Source organism: Pseudorasbora parva, chromosome 13 (genome assembly GCF_024679245.1).
Source record: "Pseudorasbora parva isolate DD20220531a chromosome 13, ASM2467924v1, whole genome shotgun sequence".
NCBI classification, from domain to species: Eukaryota; Metazoa; Chordata; class Actinopteri; order Cypriniformes; family Gobionidae; genus Pseudorasbora; species Pseudorasbora parva.
Genome location: NC_090184.1, coordinates 16,416,663 through 16,436,691, shown reverse-complemented (window position 1 = coordinate 16,436,691; position 20,029 = coordinate 16,416,663). Strand labels below are relative to the sequence as shown.

The following is a 20,029-nucleotide window of genomic DNA, read 5'->3' as shown; positions in this document are numbered from 1 at the left end:
AGTAACCCTTTAAGGAAAAAACATGCACTCTTTAGGTAAATATGAATTATGTGTGTGTGGTGTGATGTGGTGATTTCGTTGACTTCAATTTTTAAGTTTTTTAATCATATTTGATGCATGTTGTTATTTAAAGAAGTGTTTGATTAATGTTTTGTATGAATCATGTTTTTAAAATGCTTATTTTTGTATTGACTTTTTTATAAAAGCTAAATAAACACTATATGATCAGTATTCAATGCTTCAGTGTGATTTCATGAAAGTGTACATATTGTATTCTGATCTAGCTTTTTCAATAATCTTTTAGAGTAAAAAATAAATAGTAGAAATCTATAACACACAGTTGTGTTGGATGTATACAAAAAGTACACATTAATGTGTTTACTAAAGTAACACATTTGTGTGTATATTTTCACAACACATATTCTGTGTTGTATTTAACACAACATGTGTTGTCCCTGAGCACACTCAGAACATGTGTTGGAAACAACACAAGTTGTGTTGTTTTTAACACATTTGTTTTAAGAGTGTATGCAATATGATTTACAAATACTTACAGCCAGTAAATAACTTTATAAATTTGTGTTTTGAAAATCCTAAACATTCCCATTATTATTTTTTGAGTTTGCATTGTTATATATTGAAATGGACAGATGACATGCTGTAAATTGGTGTTAGTGTAGCCTACATGGAGAAACGCTATATTCATTATAAAATGTATGTTTCCTGATACACTCTTTGTTACTGAAATGCATACTTGTTAGACAGCTTCATGTAACGTTAAACATATTATTTGTGCATTCTGTGCTGTAACGTTACAATAATTCCCAGTAGGCTAAACTGTCCTGAATTGTTTTATTTATTTATGAATTTTTGCCTTGTGCAGGTGGAAAGACAGAGAGCTGTGTTTGGTGTGCCCCTGATCGACCTGAGGAAGAGTGGACAGATGAGACAGGGTCTTCCTCTATTGCTCATGCGCATAGTGGAGTTTGTGGAGAAGCATGGTGAGTGCCGTGTGTTTCTCACTCTCAGTGTTGGTCGATGATCACATCTGTGCTGAGATAATGTGTGTTTGTGTTTAGGTCTCAGTGAGAGTGGGCTGTTCAGGGTTGGTGGAAAAGTGAAACGCTGCAATGAATTAAGGAAAAGTTTTGATCAAGGAGGATTTCCAGAGTTTGACAGTGGGGATATTCCTACTCCTGCCTCCTTATTGAAACTTTTCCTCAGGGAGTTGCCTGGTGGACTTATTCCAGAGCTACACATGACACAACTGCTGAAGGTGTTCAGGGGTAGGTGAAGCTGGGGCGTTGATGAGAGAACATTTTGGGTTCCTGCTGCACAACAAAATTGATTTATCAAATCGGACTAAATCTTCTTGAATTCTTTATCTTGCAGACTCAGAAGATGAAGAACTCAATCAGGCTGTGAGGACGATCCTGAACCGTCTTCCTGAGGAACATTTTAACGTCCTCTCCTACCTGCTGTTCTTCCTGGCCCGTGTGGCTGCTGAGAGTCATCTAAATCTTATGACATCCAAGAACTTGTCAATAGTTTTTGGACCCACCATCTTTCAGTAAGTGTTTGTATTTGTGTATTAATCTGATATATTCTGTACTTCAAAGCACATTACAATGTAACTCAGGGGCTGAGGTGTCCTATATAGTAATGTGACGTGTGTTATCTGTGTGCAGTGTTCCTCTCTGCCCCACCATGGTTGAGGATCAGACTCTGTGTAACACTTTGACAGAGCACCTGCTCAACAACCTGAAACATTTGCTGCCAAACATTTACCCTCATGCATCCACCGGCAACACAGCAGTGAGTTTATACTGTGTTTTAAGTTTGTTTCAGATTATACTTGTATCTGTGTGTGACTGGGTTATGAATTTAATCAGAACATTGTTAAACTATTACTATTAGTCATTGCTAGTGTGTAAGAGTGTGTGAAAGATTTAAAATGCTTAGAAATGTGCTTGTGTGTTTGAGGAGGCAGGGGACTCGACGGATGAAGAGTGTGTCAAACAACCGCCACTCACAGAAATCCGGTACGTATGCTGAGAACACACACACTGGTCATAATGGATGCTGGTCATTATGGGTTTATCATAAATCATTATTACCATCCTTATGCTTGTTATGTGTATATATTTTCCAGATCGAAGCTACCTAAAATTGGAAAACTGCGGCGATTGAGAAAAAGATTAAGACGTTTTGTAAAAATAATGTGCTTCTGCACTGGCAGGTATGTGGCAGGATCTTTATAAAACATTTTTATGTATGAGTGAGAAAGAGAATGTTGTGATTTGTTTTCCTGTGAATGTGCCCAGGTACATTTAGTTATACGGGTAATGAATGTGTTGAGTGAACAAACATAATCGGTTTTCTTTCCTTTTCATTCCTTCACCACATAGTAGTAACAACACAGAGAGTGGAGAGGAAACCTGGACATAGGTGACCAGGACTGCAAGACACTGAGGTCGGTGAGGGTCATTCGAAGACAGTGAGGCCGGTGAAGGTCATGGCAAGACATTCAGGCTGTCACCGCAAGACACTGGGTCCAGAGAGGGTCACCAGATGACATTGGAGCGGGTGAGGGTCACAGCAAGACATTAGGGCTGGTGAGGGTCACCGGAAGACATTAGGGTCAGTTAGGGTCACTGGAAGACACTAGGGCTGGTGAGGGTCATTGCAAGGCACTGGGGTCAGTAAAGGTCACAGCACTTGGGCCAGTGAAGGTAACTGCAAGACACAAGGGCTAGTGATGGTCACTGAAAGACATTAGGGCTGGTGAGGGTCACTGCAAGACATTGGGGGCCAGTGAGAATCCCTGAAAGGCACTGGAGATGGTGATGGACGACAGCAGGTGTGATTATGAAGATACAGAGAAGACAGATGCTAGACTCTGAAGCTGATTTAAAGGGTTAGTTCACCCAAAAATGAAAATGATGTCATTAATTACTCACCCTCATGTCGTTGGACAGCTGTAACACCTTCGTTCATCTTCAGAACACAGATGAAGATATTTTTGTTGAAAGCTGATGGCTGAGAAAGGCTTCAAAAAGGCCTCCAATTGGGATTTAGTACATTTCGACTGACCCACTCACAAGACCCCTAAAAGGCGCTAAACACTTCGTTACAAAGTCCATCTCACTACAGTGGCTGTACAATCATTTTACAATGCGACGAAAATAGTTATTGTGCGCACAAAAATCAAAATAACGATCTAATCCACCAAATTATTAACGTGAACTCGACGCATGCGCGAGAATATGACGCAGCTCTGCCGTTCGAATCATAGACAGTAAAAGAAATGGACTGAGCGATCCCATTGACGTCAACGGCGAAAAAATGAAGTCAACCTAGGGGCACTCACTTCCTGATGGCTGAGCGAACTGCGCAGGCTCAGACTGAGCTTGACGATGTAGATGTGACGTGAGCCTCCTGTCTGACAGCTGTAGGTCTTCTAGTAGTTGTGGAAAGTAAAATCTGAATCACGTTGTTTAAATATTTTCTCCCGTTGCTTTTGGCTCACTATGGGCTTCTCCCCATTCTCCCCCCTTGATTTTATCAGACTTTATGTCTCCACGTCCCCCCGACTGTCTCATAGACAGTAAAAGATTGCCTGCGAGCGTCTCCTCAGGTCTATACGGTAATTTCTCAACTGTGCGACAGAGTCGCGTTGGTTATGACGCAATCGTTAGCCTATTTTTACAAAAACAGGTTCTGCGGGGCGATAGTGTTAGATACAAGGTAACGGAGCCTTTTATGCATTGTCGTGTTTCTTTAGAAATAAACAATGGACAAATGGAGTCTTTAAACGTCTCAGATGTAAAGTTATTCACTGTCAAAGTGACTCAAAAATCAATGGGAGTCAACGGGATGCTAACAGCAGGTGATGCGCTATCGCGTGAGTTGATTTTGAGACAGTGAGTTGATTTTGTGAGTTGATTTTGAGCGTGAGTTTGATTTTTTTTTTTGCGCACAAAAACTGTTCTCGCCGCTCGGTACAATTATTGTACAGCCACTGTAGTGAGATGGACTTTGTAACGAAGTCTTTAGTGCCTTTTATGGGTCTTGTGAGTGGGTCAGTCGAAATGTACTAAATCCCAATGGAGGCCTTTTTGAAGCCTTTCTCAGACATCAGCTTTCAACAAAAATATCTTCATTTGTGTTCTGAAGATGAACGAAGATGTTACAGGTGTCCAACGACATGAGGGTGAGCAATTAATGACATCATTTTCATTTTTTGGTGAACTAACCCTTTAATTCAAGCTTGTCATCTTCAGTTAATTAATAAATATTTTTTTCTTTGTACGCAGTGTTTTGTTTGTAGTTGTCCAGTCAAGTTGAATTTACAAAATGTCAACAACAAAAAAAGCCCAAATTCCACACTCCAAAGTTGAGCTGTTTACACTTACATTTACTTACACCAAAATAAACATACACCATAAAACACCCTAATATTAAAACATTTCTGAATATAATTATTTTTAAAAAATCACTTTTATTGGTGTTGTTAATTAACATTAACATGGAAATGCTTACACAGAAATAAATTCATTTAGGTTTGGAATGACATTAGGGTGAGTAAATGATCACATTTTTGGGTTGAACAATCATATTTTTCAAGAGTTAACACATAATTTAAGTAAGACACTGATATCTCTTTCATGAGGCTATTACATTTCATTAAATCTATTTAAAAAAAGTTAATACAACTTTTAAAGAGGGAAAAAAAAGCTTTGCCCTTAATTCACGGGATCCAGACTTTAAAACAGTTTTATAGACTATAGTTTAACTCTAGGCCAGTTTCATTTAAATGTAAGATCATGGCAGTTACAGGGTAAAAAACATAGACTGTAAAAACCTTGCTCCTCATTATATGGCTATATAGTTTCTAAAACTATGTAAAACTTTAAACATATATAATAAACTATTATATTTGTAACTAAGTATAAAACATGTAAACACCTATAGAAAATACGAAAACAGCCTCTATAAAAGTGATTTATATTCTGCAATATTAATTATAGCAACATTTTTAATAAATGTTTCTTCCAAAACACCATATTTCTCTTCGCTCACAGCGTTATTCAACACAGAACCTGTAATGTTTCCATATCACACGATTGTATAAAACTAAATTCGGAGTCAAAGTGCCATATATAGAGCAGTATTTAAACGCAGCGTATACGTTCGTCAGCAGCTGCGCTGTGCGGATATTCGCCTTTTGCAGTTCCATGCGCTCAAATACTAATAAATAAAAAATAGAAAAATAGCGACTAATATGGAGGGGAGGTCTCTCTGTCGTTTAATAGCACAACGGCAAGCGCGTCGAAGAACGGACGAGAGACGATGCGCGCGCTGCTGAGCCATAAACACTTGGGTGAAGATGACAGAATAAGACTAGGCCTACTGCACACCGTGGTTTTGATTTTTTTTTTTTTTTTATAGTAATAAAGTAATTTAGTTCAGTTAGAGAACAGGCCGTTCAAATAAAAACTGAAGTTGTCTGCTATCGAACGAGCGTCGCAGCAGGAGTCAGATCTTGAGCTGACAGATGATCGCGGAAGATTTGGTTTCAAAGTGAAATGTAAAAGCGCCTAATAAAGGGAGTTTGTCATTGTGTTGTGTTTTTTATTAAGAATAATAGGCTAATTTTAAACCGAAACTAAAATCTGCTTGGCCGCACAGAGGGCGCATTTACTGACGAGCTGTCAGCGCGCACTGGCGCGTTTTCAGTTCATATGGAAGCATAACTTTCATAGGAATTCATTGAAAGCACTCGCTTTGCATCCGCTCCCGTTATTAATGCCTGAGCGCGGCAGTGCGCATATGTTCCTTTCGGTTAGATAGAATTAGTGATTTAAAAGCCCCGTTATTACCGATGTGGTCACGTCACACCTTGATTAACCGGTGGGAAAATGTCCACACCGTCACATGTAGCCTACATTCGCGAGATAGCCTACATTTGAGAATGTTAAGAGCTACTTCTGTAGTTATTTTGGTGAAAGTAACTCAAAAGTAATACAGCCTCCATTACAATTCTGAGACAGTAGCCTATAATATTGTAATGTAAAGAATTACTTTTAAATAGCAGTAATAAGTAATCCATAATATATTACAGTTTGGAAGTAACTTGCACAACACTGGTAACGACGTCTTTAGTAGCCTACCTTTTATGACTTATGGTCTTATGAGAGGAAAATACATTGTCAATGGAGGCCTTTTTGAGCCATCGGATTTCAACAAAAATATCTTCATTGTGTTCCGAAAATGAACAAAGGTCGTACGGGAGTAGAACGACATGATGAGGGTAAGTAATTAATGACAGAATTTTAATTTTTGGGTGAACTATAACCCTTTAAAAGTTTCTTATTTACGTTTATGTATTTTGATGGTTGTTAACTCAACTAGACTCTTCCGCAGATTCCAAAGCGCTATATGACGTGGGTTGCTGCAGCAGGTAGCCTAGCTACATATAAACATTCAGCACTATACATCTCTGTTGGGTGTTTTGGCGATTGATGTAGTTGGCGAGTTTCTGCAGTTATTGAATATTCTTGAGTATTCATCTTCGGTGTTTGACTCCGGACTTTGACTATCGGCTTTGGATTGGCGACACATTTCGACTCTTGGTTTTTGACTCCCTTCTGTTTTTGACGCACGATTTTTGACGGTTTTGGGATTCCCGTTTTTGACACTTTTCTGGTTTTGACTCTCGGCTTCGGACACTGATTGGTTCACAGCGCGGCACTGAAAAAAAACAACGGACACTAGCTTCACACTTTCATGAGCCTTTCATGAAAATGGGAGAGATCGGCATTTTATCAGTGTGTGTAAGTATGCAAAATGATTTACAAATACTTACAGCCAGTAAATAACTTTATAAATTTGTGTTTTGAAAATCCTAAACATTCCCATTATTATTTTTTGAGTTTGCATTGTTATATATTGAAATGGACAGATGACATGCTGTAAATTGGTGTTAGTGTAGCCTACATGGAGAAACGCTATATTCATTATAAAATGTATGTTTCCTGATACACTCTTTGTTACTGAAATGCATACTTGTTAGACAGCTTCATGTAACGTTAAACATATTATTTGTGCATTCTGTGCTGTAACGTTACAATATTTCCCAGTAGGCTAAACTGTCCTGAATTGTTTTATTTATTTATGAATTTTTGCCTTGTGCAGGTGGAAAGACAGAGAGCTGTGTTTGGTGTGCCCCTGATCGACCTGAGGAAGAGTGGACAGATGAGACAGGGTCTTCCTCTATTGCTCATGCGCATAGTGGAGTTTGTGGAGAAGCATGGTGAGTGCCGTGTGTTTCTCACTCTCAGTGTTGGTCGATGATCACATCTGTGCTGAGATAATGTGTGTTTGTGTTTAGGTCTCAGTGAGAGTGGGCTGTTCAGGGTTGGTGGAAAAGTGAAACGCTGCAATGAATTAAGGAAAAGTTTTGATCAAGGAGGATTTCCAGAGTTTGACAGTGGGGATATTCCTACTCCTGCCTCCTTATTGAAACTTTTCCTCAGGGAGTTGCCTGGTGGACTTATTCCAGAGCTACACATGACACAACTGCTGAAGGTGTTCAGGGGTAGGTGAAGCTGGGGCGTTGATGAGAGAACATTTTGGGTTCCTGCTGCACAACAAAATTGATTTATCAAATCGGACTAAATCTTCTTGAATTCTTTATCTTGCAGACTCAGAAGATGAAGAACTCAATCAGGCTGTGAGGACGATCCTGAACCGTCTTCCTGAGGAACATTTTAACGTCCTCTCCTACCTGCTGTTCTTCCTGGCCCGTGTGGCTGCTGAGAGTCATCTAAATCTTATGACATCCAAGAACTTGTCAATAGTTTTTGGACCCACCATCTTTCAGTAAGTGTTTGTATTTGTGTATTAATCTGATATATTCTGTACTTCAAAGCACATTACAATGTAACTCAGGGGCTGAGGTGTCCTATATAGTAATGTGACGTGTGTTATCTGTGTGCAGTGTTCCTCTCTGCCCCACCATGGTTGAGGATCAGACTCTGTGTAACACTTTGACAGAGCACCTGCTCAACAACCTGAAACATTTGCTGCCAAACATTTACCCTCATGCATCCACCGGCAACACAGCAGTGAGTTTATACTGTGTTTTAAGTTTGTTTCAGATTATACTTGTATCTGTGTGTGACTGGGTTATGAATTTAATCAGAACATTGTTAAACTATTACTATTAGTCATTGCTAGTGTGTAAGAGTGTGTGAAAGATTTAAAATGCTTAGAAATGTGCTTGTGTGTTTGAGGAGGCAGGGGACTCGACGGATGAAGAGTGTGTCAAACAACCGCCACTCACAGAAATCCGGTACGTATGCTGAGAACACACACACTGGTCATAATGGATGCTGGTCATTATGGGTTTATCATAAATCATTATTACCATCCTTATGCTTGTTATGTGTATATATTTTCCAGATCGAAGCTACCTAAAATTGGAAAACTGCGGCGATTGAGAAAAAGATTAAGACGTTTTGTAAAAATAATGTGCTTCTGCACTGGCAGGTATGTGGCAGGATCTTTATAAAACATTTTTATGTATGAGTGAGAAAGAGAATGTTGTGATTTGTTTTCCTGTGAATGTGCCCAGGTACATTTAGTTATACGGGTAATGAATGTGTTGAGTGAACAAACATAATCGGTTTTCTTTCCTTTTCATTCCTTCACCACATAGTAGTAACAACGCAGAGAGTGGAGAGGAAACCTGGACATAGGTGACCAGGACTGCAAGACACTGAGGTCGGTGAGGGTCATTCGAAGACAGTGAGGCCGGTGAAGGTCATGGCAAGACATTCAGGCTGTCACCGCAAGCCACTGGGTCCAGAGAGGGTCACCAGATGACATTGGAGCGGGTGAGGGTCACAGCAAGACATTAGGGCTGGTGAGGGTCACCGGAAGACATTAGGGTCAGTGAGGGTCACTGGAAGACACTAGGGCTGGTGAGGGTCATTGCAAGGCACTGGGGTCAGTAAAGGTCACAGCACTTGGGCCAGTGAAGGTAACTGCAAGACACAAGGGCTAGTGATGGTCACTGAAAGACATTGGGGGCCAGTGAGAATCCCTGAAAGGCACTGGAGATGGTGATGGACGACAGCAGGTGTGATTATGAAGATACAGAGAAGACAGATGCTAGACTCTGAAGCTGATTTAAAGGGTTAGTTCACCCAAAAATGAAAATTATGTCATTAATTACTCACCCTCATGTCGTTGGACAGCTGTAACACCTTCGTTCATCTTCAGAACACAGATGAAGATATTTTTGTTGAAAGCTGATGTCTGAGAAAGGCTTCAAAAAGGCCTCCAATTGGGATTTAGTACATTTCGACTGACCCACTCACAAGACCCCTAAAAGGCACTAAACACTTCGTTACAAAGTCCATCTCACTACAGTGGCTGTACAATCATTTTACAATGCGACGAAAATAGTTATTGTGCGCACAAAAATCAAAATAACGATCTAATCCACCAAATTATTGACGTGAACTCGACGCATGCGCGAGAATATGACGCAGCTCTGCCGTTCGAATCATAGACAGTAAAAGAAATGGACTGAGCGATCCCATTGACGTCAACGGCGAAAAAATGAAGTCAACCTAGGGGCACTCACTTCCTGATGGCTGAGCGAACTGCGCAGGCTCAGACTGAGCTTGACGATGTAGATGTGACGTGAGCCTCCTGTCTGACAGCTGTAGGTCTTCTAGTAGTTGTGGAAAGTAAAATCTGAATCACGTTGTTTAAATATTTTCTCCCGTTGCTTATGGCTCACTATGGGCTTCTCCCCATTCTCCCCCCTTGATTTTATCAGACTTTATGTCTCCACGTCCCCCCGACTGTCTCATAGACAGTAAAAGATTGCCTGCGAGCGTCTCCTCAGGTCTATACGGTAATTTCTCAACTGTGCGACAGAGTCGCGTTGGTTATGACGCAATCGTTAGCCTATTTTTACAAAAACAGGTTCTGCGGGGCGATAGTGTTAGATACAAGGTAACGGAGCCTTTTATGCATTGTCGTGTTTCTTTAGAAATAAACAATGGACAAATGGAGTCTTTAAACGTCTCAGATGTAAAGTTATTCACTGTCAAAGTGACTCAAAAATCAATGGGAGTCAACGGGATGCTAACAGCAGGTGATGCGCTATCGCGTGAGTTGATTTTGAGACAGTGAGTTGATTTTGTGAGTTGATTTTGAGCGTGAGTTTGATTTTTTTTTTTGCGCACAAAAACTGTTCTCGCCGCTCGGTACAATTATTGTACAGCCACTGTAGTGAGATGGACTTTGTAACGAAGTCTTTAGTGCCTTTTATGGGTCTTGTGAGTGGGTCAGTCGAAATGTACTAAATCCCAATGGAGGCCTTTTTGAAGCCTTTCTCAGACATCAGCTTTCAACAAAAATATCTTCATTTGTGTTCTGAAGATGAACGAAGATGTTACAGGTGTCCAACGACATGAGGGTGAGCAATTAATGACATCATTTTCATTTTTTGGTGAACTAACCCTTTAATTCAAGCTTGTCATCTTCAGTTAATTAATAAATATTTTTTTCTTTGTACGCAGTGTTTTGTTTGTAGTTGTCCAGTCAAGTTGAATTTACAAAATGTCAACAACAAAAAAAGCCCAAATTCCACACTCCAAAGTTGAGCTGTTTACACTTACATTTACTTACACCAAAATAAACATACACCATAAAACACCCTAATATTAAAACATTTCTGAATATAATTATTTTAAAAAAAATCACTTTTATTGGTGTTGTTAATTAACATTAACATGGAAATGCTTACACAGAAATAAATTCATTTAGGTTTGGAATGACATTAGGGTGAGTAAATGATCACATTTTTGGGTTGAACAATCATATTTTTCAAGAGTTAACACATAATTTAAGTAAGACACTGATATCTCTTTCATGAGGCTATTACATTTCATTAAATCTATTTAAAAAAAGTTAATACAACTTTTAAAGAGGGAAAAAAATGCTTTGCCCTTAATTCACGGGATCCAGACTTTAAAACAGTTTTATAGACTATAGTTTAACTGTAGGCCAGTTTCATTTAAATGTAAGATCATGGCAGTTACAGGGTAAAAAACATAGACTGTAAAAACCTTGCTCCTCATTATATGGCTATATGGTTTCTAAAACTATGTAAAACTTTAAACATATATAATAAATATTATATTTGTAACTAAGTATAAAACATGTAAACACCTATAGAAAATACGAAAACAGCCTCTATAAAAGTGATTTATATTCTGCAATATTAATTATAGCAACATTTTTAATAAATGTTTCTTCCAAAACACCATATTTCTCTTCGCTCACAGCGTTATTCAACACAGAACCTGTAATGTTTCCATATCACACGATTGTATAAAACTAAATTCGGAGTCAAAGTGCCATATATAGAGCAGTATTTAAACGCAGCGTATACGTTCGTCAGCAGCTGCGCTGTGCGGATATTCGCCTTTTGCAGTTCCATGCGCTCAAATACTAATAAATAAATAGAAAAATAGCGACTAATATGGAGGGGAGGTCTCTCTGTCGTTTAATAGCACAACGGCAAGCGCGTCGAAGAACGGACGAGAGACGATGCGCGCGCTGCTGAGCCATAAACACTTGGGTGAAGATGACAGAATAAGACTAGGCCTACTGCACACCGTGGTTTTGATTTTTTTTTTTTTTTATAGTAATAAAGTAATTTAGTTCAGTTAGAGAACAGGCCGTTCAAATAAAAACTGAAGTTGTCTGCTATCGAACGAGCGTCGCAGCAGGAGTCAGATCTTGAGCTGACAGATGATCGCGGAAGATTTGGTTTCAAAGTGAAATGTAAAAGCGCCTAATAAAGGGAGTTTGTCATTGTGTTGTGTTTTTTATTAAGAATAATAGGCTAATTTTAAACCGAAACTAAAAATCTGCTTGGCCGCACAGAGGGCGCATTTACTGACGAGCTGTCAGCGCGCACTGGCGCGTTTTCAGTTCATATGGAAGCATAACTTTCATAGGAATTCATTGAAAGCACTCGCTTTGCATCCGCTCCCGTTATTAATGCCTGAGCGCGGCAGTGCGCATATGTTCCTTTCGGTTAGATAGAATTAGTGATTTAAAAGCCCCGTTATTACCGATGTGGTCACGTCACACCTTGATTAACCGGTGGGAAAATGTCCACACCGTCACATGTAGCCTACATTCGCGAGATAGCCTACATTTGAGAATGTTAAGAGCTACTTCTGTACGTAGTTATTTTGGTGAAAGTAACTCAAAAGTAATACAGGAGTAATGTAGCCTCCATTACAATTCTGAGACAGTAGCCTATAATATTGTAATGTAAAGAATTACTTTTAAATAGCAGTAATAAGTAATCTATAATATATTACAGTTTGGAAGTAACTTGCACAACACTGGTAACGACGTCTTTAGTAGCCTACCTTTTATGACTTATGGTCTTATGAGAGGAAAATACATTGTCAATGGAGGCCTTTTTGAGCCATCGGATTTCAACAAAAATATCTTCATTGTGTTCCGAAAATGAACAAAGGTCGTACGGGAGTAGAACGACATGATGAGGGTAAGTAATTAATGACAGAATTTTAATTTTTGGGTGAACTATAACCCTTTAAAAGTTTCTTATTTACGTTTATGTATTTTGATGGTTGTTAACTCAACTAGACTCTTCCGCAGATTCCAAAGCGCTATATGACGTGGGTTGCTGCAGCAGGTAGCCTAGCTACATATAAACATTCAGCACTATACATCTCTGTTGGGTGTTTTGGCGATTGATGTAGTTGGCGAGTTTCTGCAGTTATTGAATATTCTTGAGTATTCATCTTCGGTGTTTGACTCCGGACTTTGACTATCGGCTTTGGATTGGCGACACATTTCGACTCTTGGTTTTTGACTCCCTTCTGTTTTTGACGCACGATTTTTGACGGTTTTGGGATTCCCGTTTTTGACACTTTTCTGGTTTTGACTCTCGGCTTCGGACACTGATTGGTTCACAGCGCGGCACTGAAAAAAAACAACGGACACTAGCTTCACACTTTCATGAGCCTTTCATGAAAATGGGAGAGATCGGCATTTTATCAGTGTGTGTAAGTATGCAAAATGATTTACAAATACTTACAGCCAGTAAATAACTTTATAAATTTGTGTTTTGAAAATCCTAAACATTCCCATTATTATTTTTTGAGTTTGCATTGTTATATATTGAAATGGACAGATGACATGCTGTAAATTGGTGTTAGTGTAGCCTACATGGAGAAACGCTATATTCATTATAAAATGTATGTTTCCTGATACACTCTTTGTTACTGAAATGCATACTTGTTAGACAGCTTCATGTAACGTTAAACATATTATTTGTGCATTCTGTGCTGTAACGTTACAATATTTCCCAGTAGGCTAAACTGTCCTGAATTGTTTTATTTATTTATGAATTTTTGCCTTGTGCAGGTGGAAAGACAGAGAGCTGTGTTTGGTGTGCCCCTGATCGACCTGAGGAAGAGTGGACAGATGAGACAGGGTCTTCCTCTATTGCTCATGCGCATAGTGGAGTTTGTGGAGAAGCATGGTGAGTGCCGTGTGTTTCTCACTCTCAGTGTTGGTCGATGATCACATCTGTGCTGAGATAATGTGTGTTTGTGTTTAGGTCTCAGTGAGAGTGGGCTGTTCAGGGTTGGTGGAAAAGTGAAACGCTGCAATGAATTAAGGAAAAGTTTTGATCAAGGAGGATTTCCAGAGTTTGACAGTGGGGATATTCCTACTCCTGCCTCCTTATTGAAACTTTTCCTCAGGGAGTTGCCTGGTGGACTTATTCCAGAGCTACACATGACACAACTGCTGAAGGTGTTCAGGGGTAGGTGAAGCTGGGGCGTTGATGAGAGAACATTTTGGGTTCCTGCTGCACAACAAAATTGATTTATCAAATCGGACTAAATCTTCTTGAATTCTTTATCTTGCAGACTCAGAAGATGAAGAACTCAATCAGGCTGTGAGGACGATCCTGAACCGTCTTCCTGAGGAACATTTTAACGTCCTCTCCTACCTGCTGTTCTTCCTGGCCCGTGTGGCTGCTGAGAGTCATCTAAATCTTATGACATCCAAGAACTTGTCAATAGTTTTTGGACCCACCATCTTTCAGTAAGTGTTTGTATTTGTGTATTAATCTGATATATTCTGTACTTCAAAGCACATTACAATGTAACTCAGGGGCTGAGGTGTCCTATATAGTAATGTGACGTGTGTTATCTGTGTGCAGTGTTCCTCTCTGCCCCACCATGGTTGAGGATCAGACTCTGTGTAACACTTTGACAGAGCACCTGCTCTACAACCTGAAACATTTGCTGCCAAACATTTACCCTCATGCATCCACCGGCAACACAGCAGTGAGTTTATACTGTGTTTTAAGTTTGTTTCAGATTATACTTGTATCTGTGTGTGACTGGGTTATGAATTTAATCAGAACATTGTTAAACTATTACTATTAGTCATTGCTAGTGTGTAAGAGTGTGTGAAAGATTTAAAATGCTTAGAAATGTGCTTGTGTGTTTGAGGAGGCAGGGGACTCGACGGATGAAGAGTGTGTCAAACAACCGCCACTCACAGAAATCCGGTACGTATGCTGAGAACACACACACTGGTCATAATGGATGCTGGTCATTATGGGTTTATCATAAATCATTATTACCATCCTTATGCTTGTTATGTGTATATATTTTCCAGATCGAAGCTACCTAAAATTGGAAAACTGCGGCGATTGAGAAAAAGATTAAGACGTTTTGTAAAAATAATGTGCTTCTGCACTGGCAGGTATGTGGCAGGATCTTTATAAAACATTTTTATGTATGAGTGAGAAAGAGAATGTTGTGATTTGTTTTCCTGTGAATGTGCCCAGGTACATTTAGTTATACGGGTAATGAATGTGTTGAGTGAACAAACATAATCGGTTTTCTTTCCTTTTCTTTCCTTCACCACATAGTAGTAACAACGCAGAGAGTGGAGAGGAAACCTGGACATAGGTGACCAGGACTGCAAGACACTGAGGTCGGTGAGGGTCATTCGAAGACAGTGAGGCCGGTGAAGGTCATGGCAAGACATTCAGGCTGTCACCGCAAGCCACTGGGTCCAGAGAGGGTCACCAGATGACATTGGAGCGGGTGAGGGTCACAGCAAGACATTAGGGCTGGTGAGGGTCACCGGAAGACATTAGGGTCAGTGAGGGTCACTGGAAGACACTAGGGCTGGTGAGGGTCATTGCAAGGCACTGGGGTCAGTAAAGGTCACAGCACTTGGGCCAGTGAAGGTAACTGCAAGACACAAGGGCTAGTGATGGTCACTGAAAGACATTGGGGGCCAGTGAGAATCCCTGAAAGGCACTGGAGATGGTGATGGACGACAGCAGGTGTGATTATGAAGATACAGAGAAGACAGATGCTAGACTCTGAAGCTGATTTAAAGGGTTAGTTCACCCAAAAATGAAAATTATGTCATTAATTACTCACCCTCATGTCGTTGGACAGCTGTAACACCTTCGTTCATCTTCAGAACACAGATGAAGATATTTTTGTTGAAAGCTGATGTCTGAGAAAGGCTTCAAAAAGGCCTCCAATTGGGATTTAGTACATTTCGACTGACCCACTCACAAGACCCCTAAAAGGCACTAAACACTTCGTTACAAAGTCCATCTCACTACAGTGGCTGTACAATCATTTTACAATGCGACGAAAATAGTTATTGTGCGCACAAAAATCAAAATAACGATCTAATCCACCAAATTATTGACGTGAACTCGACGCATGCGCGAGAATATGACGCAGCTCTGCCGTTCGAATCATAGACAGTAAAAGAAATGGACTGAGCGATCCCATTGACGTCAACGGCGAAAAAATGAAGTCAACCTAGGGGCACTCACTTCCTGATGGCTGAGCGAACTGCGCAGGCTCAGACTGAGCTTGACGATGTAGATGTGACGTGAGCCTCCTGTCTGACAGCTGTAGGTCTTCTAGTAGTTGTGGAAAGTAAAATCTGAATCACGTTGTTTAAATATTTTCTCCCGTTGCTTATGGCTCACTATGGGCTTCTCCCCATTCTCCCCCCTTGATTTTATCAGACTTTATGTCTCCACGTCCCCCCGACTGTCTCATAGACAGTAAAAGATTGCCTGCGAGCGTCTCCTCAGGTCTATACGGTAATTTCTCAACTGTGCGACAGAGTCGCGTTGGTTATGACGCAATCGTTAGCCTATTTTTACAAAAACAGGTTCTGCGGGGCGATAGTGTTAGATACAAGGTAACGGAGCCTTTTATGCATTGTCGTGTTTCTTTAGAAATAAACAATGGACAAATGGAGTCTTTAAACGTCTCAGATGTAAAGTTATTCACTGTCAAAGTGACTCAAAAATCAATGGGAGTCAACGGGATGCTAACAGCAGGTGATGCGCTATCGCGTGAGTTGATTTTGAGACAGTGAGTTGATTTTGTGAGTTGATTTTGAGCGTGAGTTTGATTTTTTTTTTTGCGCACAAAAACTGTTCTCGCCGCTCGGTACAATTATTGTACAGCCACTGTAGTGAGATGGACTTTGTAACGAAGTCTTTAGTGCCTTTTATGGGTCTTGTGAGTGGGTCAGTCGAAATGTACTAAATCCCAATGGAGGCCTTTTTGAAGCCTTTCTCAGACATCAGCTTTCAACAAAAATATCTTCATTTGTGTTCTGAAGATGAACGAAGATGTTACAGGTGTCCAACGACATGAGGGTGAGCAATTAATGACATCATTTTCATTTTTTGGTGAACTAACCCTTTAATTCAAGCTTGTCATCTTCAGTTAATTAATAAATATTTTTTTCTTTGTACGCAGTGTTTTGTTTGTAGTTGTCCAGTCAAGTTGAATTTACAAAATGTCAACAACAAAAAAAGCCCAAATTCCACACTCCAAAGTTGAGCTGTTTACACTTACATTTACTTACACCAAAATAAACATACACCATAAAACACCCTAATATTAAAACATTTCTGAATATAATTATTTTAAAAAAAATCACTTTTATTGGTGTTGTTAATTAACATTAACATGGAAATGCTTACACAGAAATAAATTCATTTAGGTTTGGAATGACATTAGGGTGAGTAAATGATCACATTTTTGGGTTGAACAATCATATTTTTCAAGAGTTAACACATAATTTAAGTAAGACACTGATATCTCTTTCATGAGGCTATTACATTTCATTAAATCTATTTAAAAAAAGTTAATACAACTTTTAAAGAGGGAAAAAAATGCTTTGCCCTTAATTCACGGGATCCAGACTTTAAAACAGTTTTATAGACTATAGTTTAACTGTAGGCCAGTTTCATTTAAATGTAAGATCATGGCAGTTACAGGGTAAAAAACATAGACTGTAAAAACCTTGCTCCTCATTATATGGCTATATGGTTTCTAAAACTATGTAAAACTTTAAACATATATAATAAATATTATATTTGTAACTAAGTATAAAACATGTAAACACCTATAGAAAATACGAAAACAGCCTCTATAAAAGTGATTTATATTCTGCAATATTAATTATAGCAACATTTTTAATAAATGTTTCTTCCAAAACACCATATTTCTCTTCGCTCACAGCGTTATTCAACACAGAACCTGTAATGTTTCCATATCACACGATTGTATAAAACTAAATTCGGAGTCAAAGTGCCATATATAGAGCAGTATTTAAACGCAGCGTATACGTTCGTCAGCAGCTGCGCTGTGCGGATATTCGCCTTTTGCAGTTCCATGCGCTCAAATACTAATAAATAAATAGAAAAATAGCGACTAATATGGAGGGGAGGTCTCTCTGTCGTTTAATAGCACAACGGCAAGCGCGTCGAAGAACGGACGAGAGACGATGCGCGCGCTGCTGAGCCATAAACACTTGGGTGAAGATGACAGAATAAGACTAGGCCTACTGCACACCGTGGTTTTGATTTTTTTTTTTTTTTTATAGTAATAAAGTAATTTAGTTCAGTTAGAGAACAGGCCGTTCAAATAAAAACTGAAGTTGTCTGCTATCGAACGAGCGTCGCAGCAGGAGTCAGATCTTGAGCTGACAGATGATCGCGGAAGATTTGGTTTCAAAGTGAAATGTAAAAGCGCCTAATAAAGGGAGTTTGTCATTGTGTTGTGTTTTTGCTAATTTTAAACCGAAACTAAAATCTGCTTGGCCGCACAGAGGGCGCATTTACTGACGAGCTGTCAGCGCGCACTGGCGCGTTTTCAGTTCATATGGAAGCATAACTTTCATAGGAATTCATTGAAAGCACTCGCTTTGCATCCGCTCCCGTTATTAATGCCTGAGCGCGGCAGTGCGCATATGTTCCTTTCGGTTAGATAGAATTAGTGATTTAAAAGCCCCGTTATTACCGATGTGGTCACGTCACACCTTGATTAACCGGTGGGAAAATGTCCACACCGTCACATGTAGCCTACATTCGCGAGATAGCCTACATTTGAGAATGTTAAGAGCTACTTCTGTAGTTATTTTGGTGAAAGTAACTCAAAAGTAATACAGGAGTAATGTAGCCTCCATTACAATTCTGAGACAGTAGCCTATAATATTGTAATGTAAAGAATTACTTTTAAATAGCAGTAATAAGTAATCTATAATATATTACAGTTTGGAAGTAACTTGCACAACACTGGTAACGACGTCTTTAGTAGCCTACCTTTTATGACTTATGGTCTTATGAGAGGAAAATACATTGTCAATGGAGGCCTTTTTGAGCCATCGGATTTCAACAAAAATATCTTCATTGTGTTCCGAAAATGAACAAAGGTCGTACGGGAGTAGAACGACATGATGAGGGTAAGTAATTAATGACAGAATTTTAATTTTTGGGTGAACGATAACCCTTTAAAAGTTTCTTATTTACGTTTATGTATTTTGATGGTTGTTAACTCAACTAGACTCTTCCGCAGATTCCAAAGCGCTATATGACGTGGGTTGCTGCAGCAGGTAGCCTAGCTACATATAAACATTCAGCACTATACATCTCTGTTGGGTGTTTTGGCGATTGATGTAGTTGGCGAGTTTCTGCAGTTATTGAATATTCTTGAGTATTCATCTTCGGTGTTTGACTCCGGACTTTGACTATCGGCTTTGGATTGGCGACACATTTCGACTCTTGGTTTTTGACTCCCTTCTGTTTTTGACGCACGATTTTTGACGGTTTTGGGATTCCCGTTTTTGACACTTTTCTGGTTTTGACTCTCGGCTTCGGACACTGATTGGTTCACAGCGCGGCACTGAAAAAAAACAACGGACACTAGCTTCACACTTTCATGAGCCTTTCATGAAAATGGGAGAGATCGGCATTTTATCAGTGTGTGTAAGTATGCAAAATGATTTACAAATACTTACAGCCAGTAAATAACTTTATAAATTTGTGTTTTGAAAATCCTAAACATTCCCATTATTATTTTTTGAGTTTGCATTGTTATATATTGAAATGGACAGATGACATGCTGTAAATTGGTGTTAGTGTAGCCTACATGGAGAAACGCTATATTCATTATAAAATGTATGTTTCCTGATACACTCTTTGTTACTGAAATGCATACTTGTTAGACAGCTTCATGTAACGTTAAACATATTATTTGTGCATTCTGTGCTGTAACGTTACAATATTTCCCAGTAGGCTAAACTGTCCTGAATTGTTTTATTTATTTATGAATTTTTGCCTTGTGCAGGTGGAAAGACAGAGAGCTGTGTTTGGTGTGCCCCTGATCGACCTGAGGAAGAGTGGACAGATGAGACAGGGTCTTCCTCTATTGCTCATGCGCATAGTGGAGTTTGTGGAGAAGCATGGTGAGTGCCGTGTGTTTCTCACTCTCAGTGTTGGTCAATGATCACATCTGTGCTGAGATAATGTGTGTTTGTGTTTAGGTCTCAGTGAGAGTGGGCTGTTCAGGGTTGGTGGAAAAGTGAAACGCTGCAATGAATTAAG

General features: G+C 39.5%; 2 protein-coding genes across 2 annotated transcripts; both read left to right on the top strand.

The window, feature by feature from the left end:
- Positions 1 to 535: 535 nt before the first annotated feature.
- Positions 536 to 2,547, top strand: LOC137039305 (protein FAM13A-like). Its single transcript, XM_067414658.1, has 8 exons — positions 536 to 559; positions 884 to 1,001; positions 1,080 to 1,286; positions 1,393 to 1,570; positions 1,689 to 1,815; positions 1,984 to 2,042; positions 2,153 to 2,239; positions 2,409 to 2,547. Exons 1-8 carry the CDS (start codon positions 536 to 538, stop codon positions 2,446 to 2,448), a joined length of 840 nt encoding a protein of 279 aa, XP_067270759.1. The 3' UTR covers positions 2,449 to 2,547.
- A 3,760-nt stretch (positions 2,548 to 6,307) lies between these two features.
- On the top strand, positions 6,308 to 20,010 carry LOC137039304 (uncharacterized). Its single transcript, XM_067414657.1, has 12 exons — positions 6,308 to 6,313; positions 7,198 to 7,315; positions 7,394 to 7,600; positions 7,707 to 7,884; positions 8,003 to 8,129; positions 8,298 to 8,360; positions 13,495 to 13,612; positions 13,691 to 13,897; positions 14,004 to 14,181; positions 14,300 to 14,426; positions 19,773 to 19,890; positions 19,976 to 20,010. Exons 1-12 carry the CDS (start codon positions 6,308 to 6,310, stop codon positions 20,008 to 20,010), a joined length of 1,482 nt encoding a protein of 493 aa, XP_067270758.1.
- The last annotated feature ends 19 nt before the right edge of the window (positions 20,011 to 20,029 follow it).